Raw genomic sequence first — 26558 nt, forward strand, 5'->3', positions numbered from 1 at the left:
TATTATGTTTGCAATAACTTTTCTCTGGTTTTAAACAATAAAAATACTGAAACCAAGTCCTGAGACACAGAAAAATTACCATCGTTCAAATTTTGCAATAATAATTCTTAATACATTACCTAAAATAGGATAATTTAATGGCAGAGTTTTCAAACTTTTAAGCCACAAATTCTTTCTTTAAAAAGACCAAAAATTTTAATGAAAAAAAAAGTATGCCTCTTTATTATTTCTTTCTTTATGATAGCCATGAAATGAGTTTTAACTTAGTGTCTTTAGGATCATCCAGCTTGCTTTAATTTAGGAGTATAATATACAACTTTGAGCTTTTGTCTTGGTACATTGTGTATCACTCATGCACCCCATAAAAAGTTGATCCTTGAACTTAGAATAGCAGTTGCTGGCAGTTGGTATCAGTAATTCCTACATATAACAAGCTAAGGTGTATTGCCTATTATGTGATTATCTTAATAAATGAAATTTCAATGAAAATACTTTGTCCAAATTTAGATTTTTTAAATTAATTTTTTAATGATATGGATATAGTAGATTTAAGATAAATAAAATTCATAAAGATGCTATTGTGTATTTACTAGAGAATACTATACTTAACCTAGTATACCCCAATGTGAAGGAAATGTGCAATTTTTCTAAGAAGTGCAAGCTCAAAGCAGCTTCTAACTTGGTATTCTTGGCTTTTTTCGTTATTGCCTTAGTCCTTGGTAATACATCTTTGTGGGGGGGGGGGGAATTGAGAAATTGTTTGGATCAGTTAGGATCCAGTCAAGAAAATGGAACTACACCAGTTATTTTAACAGGGAGAATTTAATATAGGGAATTAGTTAAAGGGGTATTGGAGGACTGAAGAGTCAAAAAGGAATTCTGAGGAAAAACAAAGATAGTAATTTTCAGAGTGGGGTAACTCAGAGGAAGGGCCCATCCCTTGGACCCAAACCTTTGAGGAAGGGTTGCAGTCTCAGAGGAGATGTCCCAGGAACACAGAAAAGGGATTCCACCTCTGAGGAGGGGCACTTGGCCAGCTCTGCTTGCATCCTTGAAGGAATGCAATGAGCTGATTCCAAGAGAGGAAAAAAACGAAAACTGGAACCAGCTGCTACTGCCTTGGTGAATGGAAATCCCTGGGCGGGGCGGGGTGTTGCTGACGGGGTGGGGATGGGGGGGGGCAAAGAGCAGCCTTTTCCCTGCTGTGGCTGTCTGCTTTCACACTAATGCCCCCATTGGCAGAACCTAACTGGGCTCCACAGGCAAAGAAGTATATTTGCCATATCCCAGCCCCAGCATCCCAAAGCCCAGTAAAGAAGAGTGGATTTGGAGCTGAGACAATGGCTTTAAAAAATGGCACGTGTTTGAAGTGTGTGTGTGTGTGTATTTTTTTTTTCTCCCATTTTTCCAAGGCAAGCATTTAGTTTATACCAATTTGTGGTTCTTATTTCTTTGGGGACAAAAGAAATCACATGAAATACTAGTATATTTTTCTTGGTAGGAAATCCACAGATTTTTAGAAATTGAGTAGAAATATGAACATTTTAAAAGAAATGTAGTTTTTTTCCCCCAGAGTAGGTATGCTGTATTAATTTGTTAATAAAAAGTTTCCAAGGAAAACCCTTATCCAGATCAATTTTACAAACTTAAGAAGAACAAATTATTTTTAAGTTAATATGTAAACAGCTTATGAAAATGCTTTAAAATAGTTTATTATTTTAAAATTTGTTAAACATGTGTTCTGCAGTCTTACTTATAGTTTGCTATAAGTAATAAACATTTTTGGGTGAACATTTTTCTAAATCAGTTCTCTCATTTCATATTGCAGAAGTTCATTCCCAGCCTATAATATAGGGACAGGCCAGTGAATTAGGTGGGGCTAAGCCTCAGAAATGGTAGTCAGAGACATAAAAGGACAAATATTGAATGGTAATAATATGAACTAAAAACAAAGAACAAATTCGTGGAGTTAAAACCTAGAGTATAGTTTACTAGGAGATAGGAGGAGGGCTGAGAAAGGTAAGGGGTCCTGATGCTTCATCTGTGTAGAATTTTCAATTAGCTTAACTGTAAAAAAGTATGAAAATGGATAGAGTTGATGGTAACACATTATAGTGAGTTTAACTAACACAGCTGGTTTATAAATGGAATTGTGGCTGAAAGGGATAGTCCAGGGATGTAAATGTCAATTGAAAGAAAGTTAGTGAATAATCTAGGGACTGAGTAACAGTAAACCTGGAGGTGAATGAGAACTATGGTTAATAATACAAATACTAGAGTGTTCTTCTATGAACTGGAACAAATGTATGTCACTATTACTATAAGGTGGTAAGAATATGGTGAGACATGGGAAAAATACGATTAGTATAACTTATGGACTATAGTTAACAGCAATATTGTAATATTTTATGCATTCAGTGTCAAAGAAGCTACTCTGTCAGTGCTAAGGGTCAATAATAGGAGGATGAGGGATGTTTTTTTTTGGACTAAGAAAAACATTTGAAGGTGTGCCGGGGTAATGACTGCACAACTCTGTGATGACAGCGAGAGCCACTAAGTGTACACTTTGGATAGACTGTACAAGGCATGGGACTATCTTAACACAGTAAACCATGTGTTGAAAGATGTAGTGTGGTTAACAGAACAAATATAAGATTGTTCTTTCTTGAACTATAAAACAAGTACAATACTAATACATGGTATTAATAATAGGAGGGGTGTATGGAAAAATATACCAAATGTAAGCTATGGACCACAGTTAGTGGTAATAGTCTGATGATGTCCTTTCATAATCTATAACAAATGTTCCACAGCAATGTAAGATGTTGGTGGAGGGATGATGTATAGGAATTCTCTATATTATACATGATTGTTTTATAAGCTCACAACTTCTCTAATAAAGAATATACATTAAAAATTAGAAAAAGAAATGGCAGGCAGGAGGCAGCTAATGTTTGGGAATGATAGACTGTGATCTCTGGCTTCGCAGATCAAAGGGCACCAGATGCTCAGATAACAGGAGGCCAACAGTGTTTGGAGTATTCTTAAAAAGGCTGATACCTTCTTAAAAGGATCCAGAAACCAGACAGTCAAAGCAGAAATAGAAAGGGCAGCAGAAGGAGTCAAGGCAGTAAGAGGATTGTTGTCAGGAAGTCACATCAAAGCAAATTTCTTCTTCCTTTTTCTTTTTTTAATTAAAAAGGAAACTTTATTGGCTCTCATATATATGCAAACACAAGATGAAATAGAGTTGTCCTAGGGCTGATTTGCAGATGTTATCAGCCCTCCATATTTTCATCTCTTTTTTAAGCTTCTGTGTTCTCATTCTCCCAGATTTCCCTCAGTGGTGAGTTATGTCTTCTAGCAGCTTCTGTACTCTCACCCTTGCAGACTTCCCTCAGATGGGGCTATGTCTTCTAGCAGCTTCTGTGGTCTCACCCTTGCAGACTTCCCTCAGTGGTGGGGCTGTGTCTTCTAGGAGGTGTATGTTCTCACCTTTTCAGACTTTTGTCAGATGGTGCTGTCTTCCAGCATCTTCTGTGGTCTCCCCCTCTTAGACTTCCCTCAGTGGTGGGCTATGTCTTCCAGCAGCCTCTGTGTTCTCACCCTCTCAGGCTTTCCTTGGTGAGGGGGCTGTTGCTTTCAGCAGCTCTGGAGCAGCATCCTTTCTATTCAAGAAGAATGTGTTTCTCCTCCCAATTCTTGTGTATAAAATCTGAGGGACCATCAGGTTGTAAACTGCACAACTCTAGGGGGTGCTGTGCACACCAACTCTATTTTATGTATTATGGCATCCTGTGTTCTTATATACTAACAAAAGCAGTATATTATGAAAACTTTCCAAGAGATAGAAATAAAGCATTTTTGGGTAGGGGACTTGTTAAAAACTTGCATAGTGCTCCCTACTGGCAGTAGTAACTCTGGATCTAGAGCATCCCTGGAGCCCTATAGAAAGTGAGAGGAGAAGTTACTCGAAGGGTAGAATGGAGTGGATGCTCTTCATGGAAATGGGCTGGAGAGAGTGGGGAAGGGATTTGGGACCAATCGTTACAAAGCGGGCATGACCGAAGCCCTGTGGGATGGGGTGGCAAGCGAGTAGCTTCTCTGATCCTGAGGGAACCCTGATTTACTCTTTGGGCTTTTGACAAGAACCATCCTACACCCACTTCACTCTGAATAGCTGGAAACTCAGAACCAAACTCGAGGTTCTTGTCATCTACATATCGGGGTCTCTATCTGCCCATTGTTCTTTATTTGCTATTAAAATTTATGTTTTTTCTTGACCCTGATTTTTCACTTTTTTCTTATAGTGTTCCTTGCATTGTATGCTTTTTTTGCTATTAATTACCTAAAATATTAGGGGATTTTAGAATGAATGGATGGATGGATGGAAAACCACTGTGACTGAAAGTACATAAATGCCTGTCTGGCTGGGCAGAGAGAGCAAAGCTGAGGCCGTGAAGGATCGTGACGTTGACCATATGTGCTCAACACACATTCTGGAGTAGATATATTCCTGCGAGATGCATGTAAGCTTCACTTGATGGGATGGTTTTATCAGTTGTGATTTTCCTGTAAAGAAAATCCCTGACTTTCGGTGCCTCACATTTCAGTTTGGTTTATCTAGAAACCCAAAGTCACCTGTATCTCACTGATAGAGTGAGTTTCAGCTGGAATCTCTGTTCAGATGTCTGCCAGAAGACCTTCTGCAAAGTTAATTAGCAGTAGCTCTAATCTTTACCTATGTAGGAAGGTCATTAGTTACAAAAGAATGGAAAATGCAGGTTATATAGATCAATGCATAAAATTTTTGTTTGCAGTTATCCCTACATTATTTCAAGAAATATACTGTTTGAAGTGGATAGCCTGCCTGTGTCATGCTTGCTCAGAGTTGTATAGCAGAGAGATCATAATAACCTTGTAACCTTATTACTTGAAAGAGGATTATGGTCATTGTCTCTTGCATTTAAATCAAAACAGTATTAATGGTATCCAATTTTTTGAATACTTCTTGAACCCCTAGCATTGTGCTAAGTGCTTTGTATATTACCTTATTTAATTTTCACAACACCCTATGGGTAGAACTACGTTATCCCTGTTTTACAAATAAAAAAAATGAGCCTGGGAAGGGTTAAGCAACTTTCTACTTTATTTTTATTTTATTTTTTTAAGGAGGTACCTGGAATTGAACTCAGGACCTCATATATGGGAAGCAGGCACTCATTGAGCTACATCTGTTCCCTGATGAGAATTGTTTTTCTCATTTGTTTGTTTTTAGGAGGTACTGGGAATCGAACCCAGGATCCTCGTACATGGAAAGCAGGTGTTCCACCGCTTGAGCTACATCTGCTCCGCAAGCAGCTTTCACGAGGGTATAGATCTAGAGAGTGGGGGAGCTAGATTCCAGTGCAAATATTCTGACTTTGTAACCTAAGAGGAGACATTATAACATTGTTCTGTTGGAAATCTCAACTTTAAGCTAAAAATATGATGGAAGGTAGGAATATATGTCCAATTGTCTGATGTAGAGAGGCACTGTGGTATAATGACAAAAGCACGGTGTTTTGGAGCCAGACAGATCTGTCTACATTTGAGTGCCAGTGCTGACGTGTTTTAGTTGTATAAACTTGGGGAAGTCTCTTGGCTTTACTGACCCTTGGTTTTCTCATATGTACAACAGTGATGATAATGGTAAATTTTTGGTTTAAATGTGTGTGGGAAAAACAGGAAAATAGTAGGTACTTAACCAGAGGTAGCTTTATTATTATTAAGAAGATCCATAGACCTAGTCATTACAAGTAGGTGAAATAATGTTATATGTTGGGAAACATAAATGTAGAGTCTTAGAGCACACTGTGCAGTGAAGGAATATGAGCTCCCCAGCCTCCACATCTCCTGGGAAGAGATGCTTCCAGATGCAGTGGGGCAGAGTCTGGTTTATACTTCAGGAGAAACAGTGGTGCATCGTGGGGTTAGAGCCCAGGACCTTCTCTGTTTTTTCCCTGTCTTCTCAGCACTCTGCTTTCCCCAGGGACATCAGGCCTGCTTTCAGGGTGGCCTGCAGAGGAGGCCTAGTAATGGCCATTGGCAGTTGTTCTCCTTTGTGCTACTTGTGCTTGTTCTTCCTAATACCTGAAATTCCCTGGACTGGGAGCTGTTCTTTTCATAATTAGAGATCAAGAGCTTGAGAAGCAAATGTCAATGGATGGAATAAATTAATTTTCATTTACATATCAGCACATTACTCAACAGGTTTAAATGCTAGTTTAAAATCTTTCAGTAAGAATATACATATTCAAAGAACCATAAGAAACAGTAGACACCACCAGAGAGAACTTTAAAGCCATTTGATTTTTGTCTGAATACTTTTTGAAAGCCTCTAATAGATGGTCTGTCGTCAGTCATTGAGAAAAGAACAATATATCCTTTACATTCTTCCTATTACATTCCTTCTAAAGCTAAAGAATAAATTCACGAGTTCACCAAGGTTCAGTTTTTTGTAAGTGCACCCTTGTTTCTTTTTTTGTTTTTTATGTGCCCTGAAAAGATAAGGGGGGGAAATTCCTTAAATTGTCAGCTTTCTCTTGATTTTATTGCTGTGTATCTTCAAGTTCCTCTGCGTTGCACATTCTCGTTATTACTGCTTTTATTATGCCGCGTTGGCTCCATCTATAGATCGATCAGTATTCCTAATCAAAGTACACCAACCCAGTATTTCTGTGTCCCTGGATTTTCATAGTCAGACTTTAAAAGTTAGACTTCGGAAACTATCAAAGAGAGAGAACAGTGGCAGTTTAACCTGTTTTGTGGGTTTGCTAACTAAATAATCAGTTTGAAAATTTTGTCGTATAAAACACTTTGTGTACTGTCATCCACAAAGGGTTGGTTTAGGATTTGGTGGCTGAATTAAAGAGTGCTAAGTTTTGAATAATTTTTAGGAATAGTATTTCTTTTGTCCTGTGATGCTTAAAGAATTTATGATGTTCTTGATCACACAGTGGTTATGCTTACATTTTATTTTTTAGTCCCTGTCATTAAGCTCAATGACTGGTCATTTGCGTCAAACCAAAAAAAAAAAAAAAAAAAAAGACACAAAGTCACTGGTTAGCGGCACATCAGATGTGATCCTATAAAATTCTAGTATTAGCTGAATGCTCTGGGTTCTGGGTTTTAGGTTCTTGACTTCACTGCAAGAAGGAATTCAGAGACGTGCCAGTAGCAAGAGTTTATTGAGAAACAAGAAAATGGAAAGGTACACCCTGGAGACATGGGTGCGGGTGTGCTCCAGGTTGAGGCGCATGCGTGGGCCCCGGGGTAGGCCCTTTTACGGCCTTTCCGCCTACCTCTTCACATAGTAAGGAGGGACCCCAGCCCTTTTCTGGTTGGTTGCCTTTCTCTCCGCAGCTTTTAGCTTTCAGGGGCCCAATGGGGAGACCTTTCTGTTTGGAGTTTCAGATGGATTTCGTGACCAAAGTCTTGGCGGGCTTTTGGGTTGTGACAGCTACAATGTGCTCTCAGGCAGCGGCCTTCCTTCAGGGGGTTTCCCTGGGATCTCGTGGCTGTGTTCTCACCAGGGGGGTCCCAGCTTTACGACTTCATTCTGACTGGCTGCCTTCCTTCCTATACTAACCTCCCTCAGTAGGGATGTGCTGAGACCTAAACTTAGGTATTAAGAACTTAACAGTGCCCTGAATGTCTCATTATCTTTAACATTATACCTCATTGGTTGAAATTCTTTGAAGACTAGCCTTAGTACTTTGTGTATACCTCAAAATCCAGAAGAGTAATAGGATCATAGCAAGTGCTCCAGAAACAAATGCCATGTCATCTCCTCAGCCTCCCACTGGATATCCTGACCAACTGCATGTTCTTTCCCTCATTTCTTTCTGGCTGCACCATTCCCCCCCATCCCAGCTCAGCAGTCATTTTCTACTAGAGGACTTTCTGCAGTTACCCAAGCAGGCTCTGTGGGCCTTACCTCCCTGCCATGCCATTTCTGCTCTAGCCCACCTGAGAAACACCTGCTCATTTAACAAGATCCTGCTCAAGCATCACTTCCTATGTGAAACTTCTTTTGGTATTGTTTTAGTATGCCAGGCTGCTAGGACATATATACCATGCAGTGGGTTGGCTTTAAATGACAGAAATGTATTGGTTCACGGTCTTGAGTCTAGAAGAAGCTCCAAATCAAGATTGGCTGGTGAGGCTTTCTTTCTCCCGAAGTCTGTAATGTTGGTGCTGACTGCTGGCAATCCTTGGGGCTCCCTGGCTTGTATTTCTGCCTCCTGTCAATGGCATTGTCTTCTCCTTTCTTGCTTCTGTGACTTTTGGCTTCTCTTTATAAGGCTTCCAGTAATGTGGATTAAGGGCCACTCTTCTTCAGTTTGCCACAGCTTCACTAAGAGTAACGTCTTCAAATGGTCTTCTTTAGGGTGGGTTAATATCCTACAGGGATGTGGATTAGGATTAAGAATATGTTTTTTGTTTTTTTTATCCCCCCTTTGTAGCTTTTTGCGTGCTGTCTTGCTCTCTGTCTTCATTTGCTGTGTGTTCTTCTGTTTGTATTTATTTATCTTTTATTTTCCCCTCCCCCCTTGCAGCTTGCTTGCTGTCTGCTCTCTGTGTCCATTCGCTGTGCGTTCTTCTGTTTTTTTTTTTTTTTTTTTGCTTGTCTCCATTTTTTGTTGCATCACTTTGCTGAATTGGCTCTCAGCAAGGCTGGGTGGTGCTCAGGGTGGCTCTCCGCAGTGTGCCCATGAGCCTGCCTCACAAGGAGGCCTCAGGATGTGAACCCAGGGCCTCCCATGTGGTAGATGGGAGCCCAACTGATTGAGCCACAGCCATTTCCCAAGAATATGTTTTTGTTGGGGAACATAATTCAGCCTGCCATACATATTTTTCCCTAGGTAGAATTGAACTGTCTTTACTTTGTATACCCACTCTATATTATGTATCCTTCCTTTTGAGCATTCATGTTATCGTATTCATTTGTTAACACATGTTTCTTCCTCTCCTAAATTGTGGATTTCCTAAAGGCCAGACCCATGTTGGAGTCATTTCTCTATTCATAGCACAAGGCTTATCACAAGTGCAGGTTGCTCAATGAATGTTTGTGGGAGGAAGTATTGAAGGAGGAAGGGAGGGAGAGAGGGAAGAAGGGAGGAAGGAAGGAAGGATTATATTGCTTTCATCAATATCCGTTATTTAGTATTGAAAATTTCAATGTGAGAATGAAATGTCACTGTTTTTCCATCAGTGAGTTTTAATGATTTCCAATCAACCAATCATTAAATTGTGTGGTGTATCCCACACATATACCTTCATTTTCCCAGGATGGGGGAGCTCCAGAGGTCTGTAGAGTATCTGCCTGGGGGTGGGTACCCTGGATGAACGAAGCCTCCTGATTCCTAGAGGGGAGCTACCTATTCCTGTCACTGCTGCTGTGATCTTAGACAGTTTATGTAACCTCTTGTGTCTCATTCTTATTTGTAACATGGGAAGGAGAGCACTTTTTAATTTTACCTCATCAGGTTTTTGTGAGAACCAAATGAGATACTGTTTCTGAAAGCAATTTGAAAACTGTGAAGTGTTATCTAAATTAATGAATTGTTATTGTTTTAGTGACCTGGCTTTATGGGAATTTTTTCAGCCAGTGGAACCTTCCCATATGGGTGTGTCCTTGTTTATAAAAGTGGTAAAGTGATGGCTACAATTATGATTTATTTTAACAGGTTAGATTGCTGGCAACACTTACTCTGGTATCCTACCTTGGTGAACATTACCTTCAGAACAGGAAGGTGACCTTTATTTCTGCTTTAATCAACTCCAAGCCTAGATATCAGCCTAGAAGGAGGAGTAAGTTGGCCAAACAAGTGACCATTAATTCCAGTTAGTGATGTTTTTAAGTTTTATGTAAAACTCTCTTAAAGTAAATGAAAATAAATTATAGGAGCATAATCATTTAAGATTCAGAGCAATGCTTCATTTCCAGCCTCCTTTTTGCCAGTCAAGAGCATGATTAATTAACAATTTATGCTTTAGATATGTTTGAAACTGTATTTTTCCTTTGTCATAAAAATAGTTCTTCATTGACAGGCATGCTTATGTTGATGCTCCCATGGACTAGGACTTCTGTTTGGAATGTCTTCTGCTTTTATCACTACCCAAAACTGTACTTCTGAATTGGGGTTATACCAAATGATACACAGTGATCCAGATCACCCAGTCAAGGATATTTAGAATTCCCAAATCCCAACCTGAACAAATAGGATTTAGGGACCAAAATTTGGGAAGGAAAGAACCATAGTTTCTACAGAGCAATTTATGATCTAGAACAACAGATGGGAGTCTACAAATAAAAAACAATAAAAAAAATTAGCACAGAACTCCACAGTGAGCACAGTGCCTCCAAAATAGTCTTAAGTAATGCGCAACCACTAACAGCCTTCGGGTATTGGGAATCACCTTAGTTTGCACTCTCTTAGAAGATCAGGGCAAATGATACATGTCTCATCCATCAAAGGGGAGAATTAAAACAATTTGGGTCTCGTTCAGGCTCAGAAAACACTCCAGCCTATTCTACTAGAAATTATTTTCCAAATTTTGATATTGAGCACAACAGAAAAATAGGATTCAGAAGGAAAGCAAGTGAGAATCCCAGACCTGCTGCTGTGAGAGGTTTACAGCTCTTCCCTTTGGGATGCACATCTTAGAACAGAGAGAGGATACCAGACAGTGCTGACTGCAAAGCATCACAGGGCACCAGGCCATGCAGCAGGTTCTCATGTTGCCTCCAGTGGAGGCTAAATGACCCTTCATCATGGGAAGAAATTGTCCTCATTACTGTGGTTTTTTTTTTTTTTTGAGATACCCTGGGGCCAGGGATTGAATCCAGGACCTCGTATGTGGTAGCTGGCACTCAACCACTGAGTCACATCTGCTTCCCTGAGTTGGTTTTATTGTTTTGCTTGTGGTTTGTGTTTTTCACGAGGCACAGGGAACCAAACCTGGGACCTCTCGCGTGGTAGGCATGTGCTCAACTGCTTGAGTCATATCTGCTCCCTGTTTTTTAAATTGAGGTGTAATTTATATACAGTAAAATCCACCCTTTTTAGTTTACAATTCTGACTTTTTAGAAGAAAATGTGTAAGCGTCTTTTTTAAAAAAAGATTTATTTATTTATTTCTCTCCCCTCCAGTTGTCTGCTGTGTCCATTCGCTGTGTGTTCTTCTGTGACCTTATCCGTGGCACCGGGAATCTGTGTTTCCTTTTGTAACGTCATCTTGTGTGTCAGCTCTCTATGTGTGTGGTGCCATTCTTGGGCAGGCTGCACTTTCTTTCGCACTGGGCGGCTCTCCTTATGGGGCGCACTCCTTGCACATGGGGCTCCCCTACCTGGGGGACACCCCTGCGTGGCAGGGCACTCCTTGCGCACATCAGCACTGCGCATGGGCCAGCTCCACACCGGTCAAGGAGGCCCGGGGTTTGAATCGCGGACCTCCCATGTGGTAGACGGATGCCCTAACCACTGGGCCAAGTCCACTTCCTTTTCTTTATTTTTATAGGACCTTTAGATTGTATACATGTTATATGAAAATACCCTCCCCCTCCCCCTCCCACACTTTCTCCATTAATAACATCTTTCATTAATGTGGTACATTTGTTACAATTGATGAACATACATTGAAGCATTGCTACTTACCATGGTCTATTGCTTACATATGATTTATACTTTGTCTTGCACAATTTTATAGGTTTTGGCAAAATGTATAAAGGCTTGTATCTGTCATTACGGTATCATGTAGAACAATTCCAATGTCCCCAGAATGCCCCATGTTATACCCATTCTTCCCTCTCTCTCCCGTCAGAACCTCTGATGACCACTGTCTTTATATCAATGTTACAAGTTCTTCCATTACTAAAATACATAATAAATCTACGTTAGTCCATAGTTGCATTCCCCCCTTATGTTTGTTCATTCTTCAATCTTGGGATATCTTGGGATTTTGGGATAGTGATATCCCTCTGTTTCTAATTGAGAAGAGGCTTAGATCCCATGGGGCAGATGGATGGAACTGCCTTGGTTGCAGTTGTAGACACTTTCTGTTTTTTGAAATGGCATTGTCATTCTTCATCCTTTTGTTAGTTGTCCTGGGTGAGTCCAATGAATTGGAGAGTAGGTGTTGACTGCAACTTTGCTGAGACTCAGGGCTAAACCAGCATATGAACAACCAGAAGATTTAAGTCTCTGGGACATATATTTAATATGTATCATGCTAATTATAGGTTCAAATAAATGGGTCAGAAGAACCATGTGTAGGAAAATATTAAATGAGTCTAACTTATACACTGGGGAGATGGGTTATCATATATTCCAAGGTTAGACCTGCTGATAGGCTGCCAATTTCCTGGGGTTGTCTGCCCTTCCTATAGTGCCTAGATGTCTCTAGAGCCCTCAGGAGCACCACTTCTTGAGGCATTGCTTACTGTGGCAGTCAGTGAGATCTTCCTGAGATGTGTATAAGTGTAACCTCTGGAATGACCTCCCGACTCACTTTGAAATCTCTTAGGCATAAAAACTCATTTGTATGTAATATTTCTCCCTTTTGGTCTAGATCTTTTTCCAAATGCATCACTAGTTGGCACTTGGTAATAATCTCTTGGTGCCAGGGAGGCTCATCCCTGGGAGTCATGTCTGAAGTTGAGGGAAGATAGTGAATTTATATGCTGAGTTTGGCTTAGAGAGAGGCCACATTTGAGCAGAAGGAGGTTTTCAGGAGGTTACTCTTAGGCAATATATATTACTAGGCTAGTTTCATTTTCACAAGAACAAGATTCATAAATGCAAACATCAACAGCAAGGGTCGGCATATTGGTCTGTTCTCCTTCACTAGGCACTGTACATGTACTCTAGAGGTATTTGCCATTCTATGAGAGAATGTAGCTGGGTTCCATAGGATGGGAATTCAGTATTCCATTGGTTATTCTGTGGGTCTACACCCACTGAGACTATACCCCATGACCATTTGAACACAGTCATATTCTGGGCCCCAGAAGCCCTTTCCCCACCCATCCCCCCACCACTGATACCTTGCACCAGTGATCCTCCCCTGCTGCAGTTCAACCGTTTTGCAATCTAAAACCTCCCCTCAAACAAAGCCAACAACAAAAATAATAATAATAAAATTAAAAATAAAACAAAACATGTAAATTTTTTTCTATTGTGCCTTTCATCACTGTAAGATCTGTTATCTTTTATGTATATTGACAGTTTCTTCTGTATGTTCCCCCAGGGTCTTATTTTTTTTACTTTGTTTTCCAAAAAGCTTTAGGTTACAGAAAAGTCACATAGAAGATATAGGGGACTCCTATATACTCCCACCTTCCATCCTCCCCATCATAACATCTTACATGAGTATGGTGCATTTGTTAGAGTTGATCAGCAAATACTGAAGCATTGCTACTAACCATGGTCAATGGTTTACATTATTGTTTATCTTTTGCACTGTATACTTTTATAGGTTCTGACAAAATGGATAATGACCTGTATCCATCATTGCATGATCATGAAAAATAATTCCAATGCCCCCAAAATGCCCTATTCTCAGTTCTGTGACTTTTGATCAACATATAGTCATATAACCATCACCACAATCAAGATTTAGAAGAGTTCAGTCATTTAAAAAATTCTCTCATGCTCCTTTATTTATGGTTACCTCCAGCCCCTGGCAATCACTGATCTGTTTACCATTGCTATAGATCTGCTTTTTTAAGAATGTCACAAAAATGGAATCATACAGTATATAGCCTTAAAATTGTTTTATTAGAGAAAATATAGGCTTACAGAAAAATCATGCAGAAAGTGTGTAACCTTTTGAGTCTGGCCTCTTTCACCTAGCATAGTGCAATTTTAGATTTATCTCTGTTGTGGCTCTTGTCAGTTGTTGGCTTCTTTGTCTTGCTGAGTAGAATTCCACCGTATGGATGTATAACACTTTATTGATTCATTCACCAGTTTAAGACATTTGGGCTTTTTTTAGTTTGGGGGCAACGATGAATAAAAAAGCCACTCTAACCTTTTATGTATAGTTTTTTATATAAGCTTAGGCTTTCATTTCAGTTGGGTAAATACCTAGGAGTGTAGCTGGGTTGCCTGGGTGAGAATCCGGTCAGCTTTGTAAGAAATTTCCAAACTTGTTTAGAGTGGCTGTACCATTTTGCCTTGCCATTAGCAATGTATATGAGTTCTAGTCACTTCACATCCTCACCAACACTTATATTATCAGTCTTTTCAGTTAATAGCCATTCTGGTAGGTATGTAGTGGTTTATCATTGTGGCTTCAATGTTACTTCCCTACATAATTAGTGATGTTATATCTTTAATTGTGTTTATTGGTCATCTCTTTATCACCTTTTGTGAAGAAAACTCTTCAGTGCTTTTGCCCATTTTTGTGTTTGGTTATTTGTCTTCTTCTTAAGTTGTAAGAATTCTTTTTTGTATTCTGGATACAAGTCCCTGAATGGAAATGTTTTGTACAAACCCAGTCTGTGGTTTGTTTTCTCATTTTTTAAAGTGTCTTGAGAAGAGCAAAATTTTCAATTTTATTTTCTGGGAGAGTTTCTTAATTGATATAATTTGTTCCTAAATGTTTGGCAGAATTTACCAATAGTGAAGAGCCATATGGGCTACTTTGTAGAAGATTTTAGCTACAATTTCAATTTCTTTAATAGATATAGGACTATTTATTTATTCTTTTTTTAAAAAGATTTATTTATTTTATATCCCCCCTTGCCTTCCTCCTGCCCTGCTCTTTTTGCTGTGTTGTCTTATCTTCTCATTTTCTCTCCTCTAGTATTCACTGGGATTCGAACCTCTGATAGGGAAAGAAGTTCCCTGTCTGTTGCGTCACCTCAGTTCCTGGTTTCTCCTGTGCCTCACCTTGACTCTCCCCTTGTCTTTTGATGCATCATCATCTTGCTGCGTGATTCACTTGTGTGGGACACTGGCTTACCACGTGGGCACTTGTGTGGGCACTCATGCAGTCACTGGCATGCCCGGCCTTCTCTTCTTTTTCACCAGGATGCCCCAGGGATTGAACCCAGGTCCTCCCACATGGTAGGCGGAAGCTCTATCACTTGAGCCACATCTGCTTCCCTATTTATTTCTTTTTGAATGCACTTTGGCACCCTATGTCTTTCAAGGAATTCGTCCATGTCATCTAGTTTGTTGAATCTTTTGGTGTAAAATTGTTCATAATATTATCTTATTATTCTGTTAATGTCCATAGGATTATTAATGATATTCCCTTCCTCATTCCTGATATTGGTAGCTTTTATCTATTCTTTTTTGTTCTGGATCAGTTTGAATGGAGATTTGTCAATTATATTGATTTTTTTCCAAAGTTTCATTTAAATGATTTCTCTATTGTTTCATTTTCTGTTTCATTGGTTTTCTCTATTGCTTGTCCATTTTCTATTTAATTTTGCTGTTATCTTTATTATGTCCTTCCTTCTGCTTAAATTACCCTTTATTCCTATGTTCTTAATGTGGCAGCTTTTAAAACTGGTTTGAGATCTTTTCTATTTTCTAATGTAAGTATTTAATAGCGTAAATTCCCTGTGAAATATAGCTTTGGCTGCATTCCCAAAATACGATGTGTTATTTTTCATTTTCATTATTTAAATTATTTTTTAATTTCCCTTTTGATTTCTTCTTTGAGCCATGGATTCTTTAGTAGTGCATTATTTAATAATCTACCATTATTGATTTTTTTGGATTTCATTGCATGATTTCAATTATTTTTTAAATTTATTGAGACTTGTTTCATGACCCAGAATATGATCTAGCTTGGTAAATGTTTTGGGTACTCTAAAAAGAATGTATATTCTTCTCTTTTTGGGTGAAGTGTTCTATAATTGAAGTTGGTTATTGTTGTAGTTTAAATTTTCTCTGTTCTTACTGCAGTTTTCCCTTGTTCTATCAGTTTTTAAAGGGATCTTGAGTCTCAAACTATAATTGTGGATTGTGGATTTTTCCTTTCAGTTCTATCAATTTTGCTTCACATAATTTGAAGCTTTTGTTAATATTTGTGTAAATATTTAGGATTTTTATGTCCTCTTGATGAATTGACCTCTTTATCATTAAATATTGTTCTTCTTTATCCTAGGTAATATTTTTTCTGAAATCTGCTTAGTCTGGTAAATATAGCTAATACTTTTGATTACGTTAGCAAGGTATATCTTTTTTTTTCATCTTTTTACCTTTTTAAACTTTCTAAGTCTTTATATTTGATGTGAATTTATGGTAGACAGCATATTCAATTTTTATTTTTTCTTATCCAAACTACTCTTAGTTTTTACTGAATGTTTAGACCATTTCTATTTTGTGTGATTATCAATATGGGTGAGTTTAAACCTCCTATATTGCCATTGTTTTCTATTTTTCCCACCTCCTCTTTTTCCTTTTTCTTCTTTTACTACCTTCTGTTTTATTAAGAAATTGTGTGGTTTCATTTAGTCTCTATTTGGCTTATTAGCTATGTCTTTTTTAATTTTTATTTTAATGGTTGTACTAGGGTTTAAAAATAAGCATACTTAGGGTGCTGTGCCTTCAAATAATATTTGCCACTTTACATTTAATATAACAACCCCACAACAATTATTTTCATTTCCCGCGTCTTAGCTGTTGTGCTATTATCATGCCTTTTATTTCACATATTTTATGAAACCATTTACTAGTTATTTATCTTGTAAGGAGACTAAGAATTTTTTAAAGTATTTTATTTTTACCTACATATTTGGAGGTTTTTGTTCTCTTGCCTTTGTGTAGATCCACATTTCCATTTGGTACCACTTTTCTTCTGCCTGAAGTTTTTTCTGTAATGTTCCCTCTCGTACTGGTCTGCTGGCAGTTAAATCACTCAGCTTTGAATGTCTAAGTATGCTTTGTGTGTGTGTGTGAGGTAGCTCTGTGTGAGCTGGTATTTGGCAAGAGGAGGGGAACTTTATTTACAGGAACTCTGTTTCCTGGGGTGTTGCAGCTCATACCTTCGGCAGACACAGGTCCAAGGACAATGACAGTTTAAGCGTGCACTTGGGGTATGACTCCTGACCTGTCTGTCATCACAGTCGAGCTGCAGGAGTTGGGCAAGGAAGTTGGGCTGAATATACCACCTCAACCCTCTGAATATACTTAGGGTCCATATACTTATCAGCTTGGTAGATGAAAGAAGAAGAAAGCTCAATTTTAAAAAAATCTCCTTTTAAGTAGGACACAATTACACTGCAGGAATAGGAAGTGCAAATTTGTGCAAGTGATGGGATGATGCTTGGGAAACCTTTGTTCACGTATCAAATGAGGATGTTGACAGTTGAAATGTGACTGAGAACTTTTAATGTGGTTGCATTAAAAGTCTCTCTGTCTTACGTTGGATTGTAATGGAGAGTTTTTTTTCATTCCTTTTAAAAAATGTGTATGATTTCTTCTTGTCAGAACAAATAGGCACCTAGAATTGGGAGTAGGTGGCTTTTGGAGCCTTCCTGTGACATCAAATAAGCAATTTTTGGGTCTGGTCACAATTTTTGGGTCTGGTGTCACACACACATAAGACCAGCTGAACCACATTTATTATTGACTTAATTATCCTAGTATGTGTAAAATATTCTTGCTACCACAAAGGATTTCACTTATTTTCTGTTTTATAATCACAAAAGTAAATTTTATCCCTGCCCTGGGTTGTTATCAGAGATCGCTGGTAATCAAAAGAAAAACAGAATCACAGATATAAACCATGAATTAAAGATACAGCTACTCTTAGAGGATTGCTTACTTGAAGTTTGTTGAAAAGTCTCCTAAGTCTATTCTTTTAGGGACATTACTATGTTTGGGGGACTTAAAAGAATTTTTCATCACCTTTCTTTTTTATTTTTAGTATTCTAAGAAATTGATCAAGGACATTCTTGGGTGGGATTTCTAAAATTTCAGTTTCAAAGATGACGGTAACTGTCATTTTAGTAGGTATGATATTAAATAACCTATCTAGACCAAGAAAGAACTTTTTATCAAAAGTTTATTGCATACATTGGGAATATTTTTCGTATATGTTTTTGTTAGAATATCCAAAGATAGTCTGTATACATTGCAGTGGTATGTTGACCTGCCGTTGTTAATGAGACTACTGTTAAGTGAATGCATTCATCTGTCTTATAGGTCACTGGGAGACAGGCATATGCACATAATGGGCAGAAATAAAATACAGCTTGACTTCAATCTTCAAGTGCTTTTTAAAATTTTATTAGAGAAGTTTTAGGTTTGCAGAAAAATCGTGCATAAAATAGAGTTTCCATATACTACCATTCTATTATTGATACCTTGCATCAGTGTGGTACATTTGTTATAGTGCATGAAAGAATATTTTTATAATTGTACTATTAACTATAATCCATTGTTTATAATAAGTTTGTGTTGTAGAGCCCTATGGCTATTCTAGTAACATATATGCAACCTAAAATTTCCCCTTCAACCACATTCAAACATATAATTCAGTGCTGTTAATTATATTAACAATGTTGGGCTACCATCGCCACCATCAATTTCCAACACTTTACGATCAGCCCAAATAGAAACTGTGTATAATTTAAACATTACCTCCCCATTTCCTGCCCCCAGTCCAGCTTCTAGTAACTTACATTGTAGATTGACTGTATGAGTTTGCTTATTCTAATTATTTCATATCATTTAAATCATACAATACTTGTCCTTGTGTGTCTGGCTTATTTCACTCAACATGATGTCTTCAAGGTTCATCTCTGTTGTCGCATATATCAGAACTTCATTCCTTTTCACAGATGAATAGCATTCTATGGTATGTATATACCACATTTTATTTATCCATTGATTGGTTGGTGGACACTTGGGTTTCTTCCATCTTTTGGCAATTGTGAATAATGCTGCCATGAACATCAGTGTGCAACTATCTGTTCGAATCCCTGCTTTCACATCTTTTGGGTATATACCTAGAAGTGGGATGTGGGGTCATATGGTAATTTTATACTTAATTTTCTGAGGAGCTGCCAACCTGTTTTCCAGTTAGGCTCCATGATGTCTGCTAGTTGTGGGAACACAGATGAAGTCTTGCAGGAGGAAAGGGCCGTCCTTTTGAATCACTTCATCTTACAGGGCTCTGTGATGAGCGTCATATAAGCTCCTCCCTGGCCCAACTTTAGTAACCCTAGGATGCTTTGGGGGAAGTTGTAAGTGGAGCCTGGAATACAGTTAGATCTGGAAGATTCATGTACGAGTTTGGCTTTTTTTTGGTTGTTTAGTTAATTAGTTATTATAGGTAGTTAATATTTGCCCCACAGGCCGGATATTTTATTATATTGACCATATTCATTAAGCAAAATGGATGGAGATTTTTCACATGGATATTTGGATTCTTCTAGCATTCTTGTTTAATGTGTAAATTTTTGGCCATGGTGTGCTATCCTTATAAGAAGATAGTAAAATGTTTAAAATGCTGCTACTGTCTGCAAGGATTTTAGTCAACAATTTACGCTAACAAATATTCATTTAGCTTTCATTGTGTTTAGTAAACTGTGCCTTACGTTGGCAGAGCAGGAGCCTAAGACAGTTTCTGTACTCAAGACTGCATCTTTATCAGAGCAGACGCTGAGTCAGTAGCTATTGAATAAATGCATTAAAAATAATGATTGCAATTTGTAAAGAAGTAAAGAAAAGCAGTGAGGTTTTGTTTTGTTCACTGCTGTAGGCTAGAAGGGTTCTAAGTATATAGTTACTGGAATCCAGTGAAGGCTCATCACTTCCAGCCTGGTTAGACAGGGAAGGCTTCTAATTTTTGAGATGGGGGAGGGCAGTCCAGAAATAAGGAATGGCGTGCAGGCTCCCAGGGAAATGTTGGAAGCTGACAGTGGAGGTATATCAGCGGTGGGTGATCAGTCTGGAAAGGCAGATTTTAGAATACCTTGGAAGACAAGCTCAAGTTTTCTTACAGAGACAGTGGAGAGTCATCGGGATATTTTAGAAATATTAAGCTAGAAATGTTATACCCGATGCATCGAAAAAGGTAGAAATTATGAAGGGCACATTGACAAGCCTTTTGGGAATTAAGTGGGTTAACAAGAAAAAGGAAGGAGTCAAAGCAACAATCTCATTTTGAGTTTGGATAATAGTAAAAGCATAAACAGATAAAGGAAAGTCAGAGGAGAAAATGAGCTTTCTGTGGGAAGATTTTTGTGTTTTAAATTCATAATGTTTGAAGTTACAGGGGCCCTTAATACAGACATATAGAAATCACAGAAATGCAAAATATTAGACATGAGAGGGATTTTGAGTTACTAGTCAGACTCAAACACAACCCTGATATTTTACCAGTGGGAAAGCTGACTAGTTCAGGAAGGACCCCCCAGGAGCACGTTTTCTGGCCTGAAGGCAGAGTGGGCATGGGACTGGCAGATGCAGAGTCATTTCCAGTTTGAAGGGCACTGAAAAGTATTCCTTCATATCAGTTTGAATTTCACTTTGAAGAGCTGTTATACAAAAGTAGTTCCAGGAAATGCATTTGAAGGTGTCTTCTGTGGTAAAAGTGAGTGAGATAAAATCCTTTTAGTGTTAGGCAATATATACATTTGTTCCTACTAATAAAAAGTCGTAGCTTGCCCCCAAGTGTGATATTAGTAGTGGATATCTTTATCTTTCTTTTAATAATATTCGGACATCTTTATGTTTAGTTAGTTCTTTATAGAAATCACTGAATTGAAACTTAATTATAAACACTCTACTGGGACTTTTGATTTGGGGTCAGGGTGCCATATTGCCACTTCTGAAGGGAAAAACGGTTGCTGAATTTCCCTACTCTTGGCACCTCCTGATTCATCTTTAATCCATCTTGTCTTCTGCTTGTCCTGTCAAAGGATGTGGCGAGGAATGGTGGTGCTTGTGAGCAGAATTGTCCTGGCTGTGTGCTCCATGGAGGTGGGCGGTTGGGGACTCACCCTTGCATTTATGCTTTTCTATGTCAGCCCGTTACAGGTGATCCTAGTAAATAGTGTCCACCTTCCAGCTCACAGCCTTTGTACCCACCTGTCCCAGACCGGAGGCGGCAGGTGCAGCACCTGGCCTTTGCTTCTGGATCCCAAGGATGGTACTCCAGAACTGAACCGTGTTAACGTGCATGCTCCGATTGCTTCCTGCCTTCCTGGGTCCACAGCTCCATGGAAGGAATGGGGAGGGCTGAGTGGGCAAGGGGAAGAGCCCCTACAGTTTTTTTCCCAGTTAAGCGAGATGAGGAAGGGTGTGCCTGGGAAGTGAATAGTAGGAGGATAGGTGCAAACCAGCTCTTTTATAGTAAAATGAAAGATGGAATAATTTACCTTGACTGTCATGAGCAGGGAAGCTAGATGGCCATAAAATATTCACAGCCCAAGAGGCAAAAAGAGAAAAAACAAACAAAAAACAAAATATTCACATCTGGTAGTTTAGTATTATATCCTATTTCTTAAATTGCAGTGATAGCACTGAGATTCAAAAGAATAGTCATTATACCAACTTACTTTTAGATAGTTCCTAGCAGTAGTAGCTGACTTTGTCATTATGTGAGTTTAACAACAGAGAGTTTAACAACAGCCTATGTAGACCAGGCAATTAAAATGATCCTGGGAGCAGGTGTAGCTCAGTGGTTGAGCGTCTGCTTCCCATGTATGAGGTCCTGGGTTCAGTTCCCAGTATTTCCTAATAAAGAAAACAACCCAATGATCCTAAACAGGTAGATTGTCAGGAAATACTGACCACTGGTATTTAGTAGTGAAGGAGAAGCAGAAACAGATATAGTGAGCTCACCGATTCATTCATCTAAGGCTCTAGGTGGTGGGCGGATGAACTTCAGTTGTGGCAATTAGTCTTTGCCTAGAGAAGAACAAAAATTCCATGTAGAAATGGGAAACTTCCAGCATTGCTAGGCGGTATTTCAACCAGAAGTCTCAAAGAATAGGCAGGCTCCTGCTTCTGCAAATACCAAATGAAAAACCACCCTGCTGTTCATGGATTTATAGATCCAATTGATTTATAGATAGAAGGACACTTGCTCTTTTGAGCTAAGGGCACTAGCCGGCCCCCCGCAAGCCGCGTTGCTATGGCAATATGAGATTAGTGACCTTTCTTCTCTATTGTGGAATGTAGGTGAAAAGAGTGGAGGTGAGCCTGATGATGCTGAACTGGTAAGGCTCAGTAAGAGGCTGGTGGAGAACGCGGTGCTCAAGGCTGTGCAGCAGTATCTGGAAGAAACACAGAACAAGAACAAGCCAGGGGATGGGAGCACGACGCAAACGGAAGAGGCTGAAAGGAATGGCCAGGATGGCCACAGCAACGGGCAGTGAGGCTGGAACGCAGCCCCCGCCGCCCCTCTGCCAAGGCCCGGGACGGGCTCCCCGTGCCCTTTAGGTGTCTCTGGGCGAATCCAGGGAGACAGCCTGGTTCTTTCAAGATCGATGTGCTTGCATTTCTGAGACACAACAGAAGAGAAAAGGAATGCTGGGACTAGCAGAGGAAATTCAGTGATGAAAGAAGAATGAATGGCCAGTGTCACCTGCCCTCAGCCCCCGAGGAGCTCTTGCTGGCACGGGGGAGAGGAGACTCTGGTTAGGCCTCATGGATGCAATTTCAGACCGTGGAACAGGCCTTGTAGTCAGTGGTATACTGCTGTTTCTGTTGCTTAGCAGGCCATTTTGACTACTTTGTCTGAGGCCTAACAAGTGCCACATTTAAAACAACCACTTTTGAAATTAGCTTCTGTACATCACAATACATGATGTTTTATGTTTGTTCTAAGTGTACTGTGGTTATGCAGTGATCTTCATTTACAGTAAATTATGGTTCATGTAAATGACATTTTTGGTGAAATGCAACTTTTTCTATAAAATGTGGGCAGCATTCTAAAGGTTTGTTTTTTTTTTTAAACCCTATTTTGATAAGTCAGTGTGCCATATTTTAATGATTTTCATTGGCATTTGTATGTAAAATGTATTATATAATTTTTTCCCTTAGGCAAGGAACCTATTGGAATCCAGGACTTGCTTAATGAAGCACTGCGTCAAGAAAGGATGAGACTGAAGTCCAAAGTGAAAGAGATAAGGGAACTTTTATTAAAGCCTGAAACTCAGGCCAAAATTAGGAGGGAGCTTTTTGAAGGAAGACTCATCGACAGCCACTACACAGGTGACGTGGACGGGCGACTGTGACATAAAGTCTGCATTGCTAATGGGACACATAGCTCGGGAAGTCTTTTCAGCTTATTGAGCAGTTCCCTGGTGACCACCAAGAGGTGTTCTCCTAGTATCTCCATAATGGCAAGCTTATACTCGCTAAGAAATTAACCATTTCTTCCCAAAGAAAATGGAATCTGCTCTGTTAGGTTTTAAGCTAAACCTTTGATTTAGAATGTTTGTTTCTGTAATATTGGAAGTTATTTTATAGAAAGAACTTCATGAATAGCCGTCATGAGATGTTCCTCAGGTTCTTGTAGATAAAAAATACAGATCTGAAAAATCATTTACAGACAAAAAAAATACAGTATTTGAAGGGTCACTTGCCTCCTGTTGACATGATTTTTTTTGGTCATTGTTATTAAATCAAAAGAAGCAGTGTCCAAACATGTCTAGGTCTAGTGTTATTTTTAACAGAAAGTGTGAATGTTTCTTCAGCATTAGTACTTGAATGAACATTTATATGTATAATTATTGCAATCACTGTTTAAGAATGCTTTATAATATCCATTTGTATTATTTTTCAATGATCAAAATATACTTTGGGTTTTCATTTGTTAATGAATAAATGTTTTGGATTTTTCTTTTCTACTTTTCTGAAGATAAGCCCCAGGTCTTACCTTATCCTTTGCAATCTGAATTTACTTGCACTGGTTCATTTTTAAAGAAAATTCTTGAAAAATGTCTCCCCCATATGATTATTGGTAGCAGCTTTTTCTATAATTGTAAAAGGCTACTACTAATAGATCATAATGGAGGGGAAATTATTTGGAGATCAAATATCAAATCATTTCAAATATGAAATCCTGTTTATTCATGGATTTTAGCTATTTTTTCACTGGGTAAATTATATTACATTTATTTATAAATGAGTTAAGCATTTTCATGCTTCTTAATAAACATATTGTTTTCCCTTTGTTGCTTTCTGCATTTTTCTTCTCACTCTTGGAAGTTTTTGGATGTGTGTCAGTATAACGAGGTCATAAATAGGAGCTCTGAAATTTCAGTGCTTCTTCACCTTTTTGTTCCTATCCTTTATGTTAAAATAGCACAGTTGTCAAAGCAGCTAAGGACAAGTGTGGTTGGTCCTTGCGTTTTAGATTTTTAAAGCATTTCAGATCTGTCTCCAGGAGAATGCTCCACAGAGAATTAACAACAAAACAGTGAATCCAAAGAAAACTTAAATAGCATCTCATGTACTGCTGATGAGGTGTCACTGAAGTGCCATTTGTAGCAAAGATGACAGGATCAGGTCCATCCAGACCCAAACGAGGAGGGTCGTTACCATGGGAATGCCTTCCAGTGGGAGAGGGCAGTAGGGTTGGGCAAGGGCCTCCTTGCATCAGCTCAGAAGGTGGGAAGCAAGGCTGCTTTGGGCCTCGTTTTCCAAATGAGGTAACAGATGCAGGGTGAGACCACACTGCTAATGGTTCCATCTCCAAGTTCCCATTTTCCCTATCCTATAATTGAAGTTAAAATTTCAGAAGACACAGCACTTCTCAACATATAGCTATAAATATCTTTATCCCCAAGAAACTATTCCCTATCCATCTGAACCGTTCAAAAGCTTAAGATAGCATACTTGGCAATCTGGAGTTACATGTCTTTCAGTGGCTTCATTTAAGAATCATAGTTTCTATTTGTTAAATCCCAGGCTGTGTACCTGCTGATTTAGGCACATTCTTATAGTCATCTCTTCAGTGACCCTGCTCAGAAGTTATCAGCACTCTTTTACAGATTAGGAAACTTGGGCTCTAAGTGGTTATGTGATCCAAGGTCATAATGGTAGAACTAAATTTAAACTTGAGTCTGTCTTATTTCAAGCCAGCAGACACTCTTTTCACAATGTAACACTTCCTGTCTCCACCAAGCACAATTCATTTCACAAGTTAAGGATGGATAACAAAGGGGAAGCCACTTCTTTTGACCAGCCCAGCTGCCTTGCAACCCAAAAGTTCTCCTGGGCCCTGAGAGTAGTCAGCTCACTTGATAGACCTGGGAAAAAAATAAACAACAAACCCAGATACTTATTTTCAGGATTAAGGATTCTAATCCTAAATGTAAGAGGGGGAGGAGGTGGGATAAATGGGAATACCCTATATTTTTGATGTAACTTTTATGTAATCTAAAATTTCTTTTAAAAAGGGAGGGGGATTCTTCTTTTTTTTTTTAAGATTTAAAAATTTTTTTTATTTATTGCTCCCCTCTCCCCCCCCAAGTTGTCAGCTCTCTGTGTCCGCTTGTATTCTTGTCAGCAGCACCCAGAATCTGTGTTTCTTTTTGTTGCGTCATCTTGCTGTGTCAGCTCTCTGTGTGTGCAGTGCCATTCCTAGATTCCTGGGCAGGCTGCCCTTTTTTTTGTGCTGGGGTGCACTCCTTGTGCATGGGGCTCCCCTACGCGGGAGACACCCCTGTGTGGCAGGGCACTCCTTGCGCATATCAGTGTTACCCATGGGCCAGCTCATCACATGGGTCAGGAGGCCCTGGGTTTGAACCTTGGACCTCCCATGTGGTAGGCGGACACCCTATCTGTTGGGCCAAATCTGCTTCCTGGATTCTTATTCTTATCAATAAAATCTTATTGAGTAGGTTTCTGAAGACAATGGAAGGTATGAAACAATTTTCTTCACCGTTCCATTTTTAAAACTATGACGTTAGTTGACAACAATCTAAGTTTCATCTGGGGCTGCCATAACAGCGTACCATAAACTGGGTAGTTTAAAACAATAGAAGTTTATTGTGTCACTGTTCTGGAGGCTGGAAGTCCAAATCAAGGTCTTGGCAGGCTGTGTTCCCTCTAAGGCTTCTAGGGAAGAATCCCTCCTTGCCACCTCCTAGCTGCTGGTGAGTCCTGGCAATCCTTGGTGTTCCCTTGGGCATTCCTTGGCTTGTAGATGCATCTGCTTCCATCTTCACATGGTCTCTCCTGTAACTGTCTGTCTCTCTTCTCCACTTTTTGTTGGGACACCAGTCATATGATTAAGCCACCCTCTTCCAGTGTGACCTCATTTTAACTTGGCTAATTCCAGCTGCAATGGCCCTGCTTCCAAAGAAGGTCACAGTCACAGGAACCAGGGTTAGGACTTGAACCTCTTTTTCGAGGACGCAATTCAAACCTTAACCCTGGTGATTTCTAAATACCCTAGGTTAGTGCTCTTATGAATATCCCATGATGCTACTTGTGCCATTGCCCTCTCTGGGTGTGTAGGCTTCTTGACCAGGTCATTCTTGGGCATCTGTTGGCAATAGAAGGCTTAGAATTCTAGAGGACTTTATATTCT

The 26558-nt window shown here is 39.2% G+C and overlaps 1 protein-coding gene across 5 annotated transcripts in view; it reads left to right on the forward strand.

The window, feature by feature from the left end:
* The window catches only part of AKAP7 (A-kinase anchoring protein 7), a 146924-nt gene extending 122730 nt beyond the window's left edge, over positions 1–24194 (forward strand). For 3 of the 5 annotated variants that reach the window (XM_058307465.2, XM_058307469.2, XM_058307470.2), the window contains exon 9: positions 22196–23188. In XM_058307465.2, the coding sequence (XP_058163448.1) occupies positions 22196–22392 (197 nt within the window). In that variant the 3' untranslated portion in view covers positions 22393–23188. Of the gene's footprint in view, positions 1–22195 lie in introns of all 5 variants that reach the window. The other 2 variants (XM_058307466.1, XM_058307467.1) reach the window with 2 other exon arrangements.
* Positions 24195–26558: the final 2364 nt, after the last annotated feature.

The sequence above is a fragment of the Dasypus novemcinctus genome, chromosome 11 (genome assembly GCF_030445035.2).
Source record: "Dasypus novemcinctus isolate mDasNov1 chromosome 11, mDasNov1.1.hap2, whole genome shotgun sequence".
In the NCBI taxonomy this organism is placed as follows: Eukaryota; Metazoa; Chordata; class Mammalia; order Cingulata; family Dasypodidae; genus Dasypus; species Dasypus novemcinctus.